The 2484-nt window shown below is 45.0% G+C and overlaps 1 protein-coding gene across 2 annotated transcripts in view; it reads right to left on the bottom strand.

Moving 5' to 3' along the window:
- The window catches only part of Esr2 (estrogen receptor 2), a 76721-nt gene that overhangs the window by 61476 nt on the left and 12761 nt on the right, over positions 1-2484 (bottom strand). For both annotated transcript variants that reach the window (XM_004624792.2, XM_004624793.2), the window contains exon 2: positions 928-1380. In XM_004624792.2, the coding sequence (XP_004624849.1) occupies positions 928-1343 (416 nt within the window). In that variant the 5' untranslated portion in view covers positions 1344-1380. The remainder of the gene's footprint in view (positions 1-927; positions 1381-2484) is intronic.

Below are 2484 nucleotides of genomic sequence, written 5' to 3'. Positions count from 1 at the left end.
CTGCGGGCGCATCCAGGATGGCAGGCCCCTGGATCAAACCCCCAGCCCCTGTGCCTGCTTTCAGGCACTTTAATCCGCTGAGCTATGTGGCCGGCCCTCTTTTAAGGTTTCATGTGGCTAGTTTTTCATTTAAATTTTATACTGCCATAATTATTTTTTATCCTGGAAACAACTTGTCATGGACACTAAATTATGATTTCACAGTGAGACTCTAACCTGGCTGGAGTTTTGGGCTGGTTTTTTTGTTTGTTTGTTTGTTTTGGGGGGTTTTTTTAGGGGGGAGGAAAGTGTTTGGTTTTGTTTTTTGAGACAGGACCTCACTAAGAAATGTGGGTTGGCCTCAAACTCACAGTGATCCTCATGGCTCAGCCTTTCTACTGCAGAGATTATAGGCCTAAAATATACACCCAGCCTAGGACTCTCACATGAAAAAAGTTTATTTTTCAAACTCAAATACAGTGCCTTTATCAATGTCAAACTGATGCAGGTTCAACATTTATTGTGTAAAGACAGTAGTCATGTTAGTGAATTGTTTCTTTTTTTTTTATGTTTGTCTGTTTGTATTTTTTTTAATATTTATTTATTTTTATTTATTACATTTATTTATTGTGTGTGTGTGTGGCCAGCTCAGCCCACCAGGGGGCGGGTCTGGCTGGCATGTGGTGCTGGGGATCGAACCGCGGTCCCTGTGCTTTGCCAAGCTTGTTTCAAGTAGGTGCTTTAGACCACTGAGCCATCTCTCCAGCCCCAGTGAATTGTTTCTACAACACCCAATATAAGCACATTTTATTGAGGGCAGCATGTCTTAGGTGCTTAAAGTAATCTAGATGATTAACACATGCCTTGTACAACACACCTCTTCTCTCTAAGTCAAAGCGAGCTCAAGGATGGCCGTGAGTCATCACTCAGAAAGGAGACTGGATTTACCTGTTCACGGCTAAGGTGTGCTCTAGTGATCTTGCTTCACACCAAGGACTCTTCTGAGGCTCTGCATACAGAAGCGACGACTGGCAATGGATTGCTAAAGGAGAGAGGTGCCCCGGAGCCGGCCATAACACACCTGGGCTGGTGGTCTGTCGACCAGGCCCGCCTTCTGGGTTACTGACACTGCTGGGAACGCTGTAATTCATTACAGCAGGGCTATAGAATGTCATGGCTGAATATTCATGGCGACTGTCTACGTAGGAGGAAGGGATATATATAGGGCCATGCTCCAGGGGGAGAACAGATTGACCACAGTTGTAGGAGGCAGGAGAGTTAAGGCTGGAAGGTGAGTTTTTGATATCCATGTCTTCAACAGGTAGCAGCTGAGAGAACTTGCAAGAAGGGGCACAAAGAGACATTATAATGTTCTCAAAGACTCACGGGCTGGAATGACGGCTATAAAGAAAAATAAAAGATACTGTTAAGTATGAGTTACAGGAGGAATTCTTAAAAAGTGTTCAAATATTTTGTTTTAAAAATGTACACATTGGTATGGTTTTATAAATATATTCATAAAGACATGCAGACATCGGTGAAAATATTAATTACAGAGGGGTGGGAATACAAAGCGTGGCACTCTCGTTTTCTACTTCATTCACTTCTTTGTTACTCTGTTGTTCTTAGCTGCAAGAGTGTTGATCATTTATGATTAAATACCCTTTAAAATTAAATACAGGGACACATCACATGCCAGCAATTATGTTTTTCTAGAACTAGACAAGCTTATCTGAAAGTGAAAATGACCTAGAATCGCCAACAGGGCTAGTACGAACAGATATTCAAATACATTGTCAATCTCTAATCACAAACAAAGACGATTAACACATGAGTAGACAGGTCAAGGGATGAGTGGTGCTCACCTCTCAACTTGGAAGGCGCCCTTCGATCTGGGCTCTGTGCTAAACAAAGCAAGCTCATGGACACTGTAACTGCAGAGAGGTCCCTGGTAAGCTTTCTTAGTACAGCACTGCAGGTAGAAGCGGCTCTGCTGTAACTTCTGGCCCTCGCGCAAGCTGGCAGCATGCGTGAGAATCCAGAGCTACAGCTCCAGGTGAGGGGCTCTCGGCAACCCTACAGCCTCAAGGCGGCAGCAACTCTTCTACAGTCACCTATGCAGAAGGTCACCCTCAGAGTCCATGCCACAAAGTCATTCATTAAGATTGCTTTCAAAAAAAAAAAAAAGATTGCTTTGAAGGCTGCCTGCAGCCAGGGCACCTGAACCCCACTGCACATGTATGCCGCACCTTACTGATGCCAGCTGCCTGCTGTTATTTCGGAGGTGGGTCTGTCCTTGGCTCAGCAACTCCAGACCAGCCTGGCCCGACCAGCCAACAAGGGAAAAAGTAGTTTTCAAATTATATTAGAAGGGGCTGGAGAGATGGCTCAGTGGTCTAAAGCACTTACTTAGAACAAGCTTAGCAAAAGCATCAGGGACCGCGGTTCAATCCCCCAGCACCACATGCCAGCCAGCCCTGCCCCCTGGTGGGCTGAGCTGGTCTC

The sequence above is a fragment of the Octodon degus genome, unplaced genomic scaffold (assembly GCF_000260255.1).
Source record: "Octodon degus isolate 3935 unplaced genomic scaffold, OctDeg1.0 scaffold00007, whole genome shotgun sequence".
Lineage (NCBI taxonomy): Eukaryota > Metazoa > Chordata > Mammalia > Rodentia > Octodontidae > Octodon > Octodon degus.
Note: the sequence above shows the minus strand (reverse complement) of the source record. Positions and strands in the feature narration are given on the sequence as shown.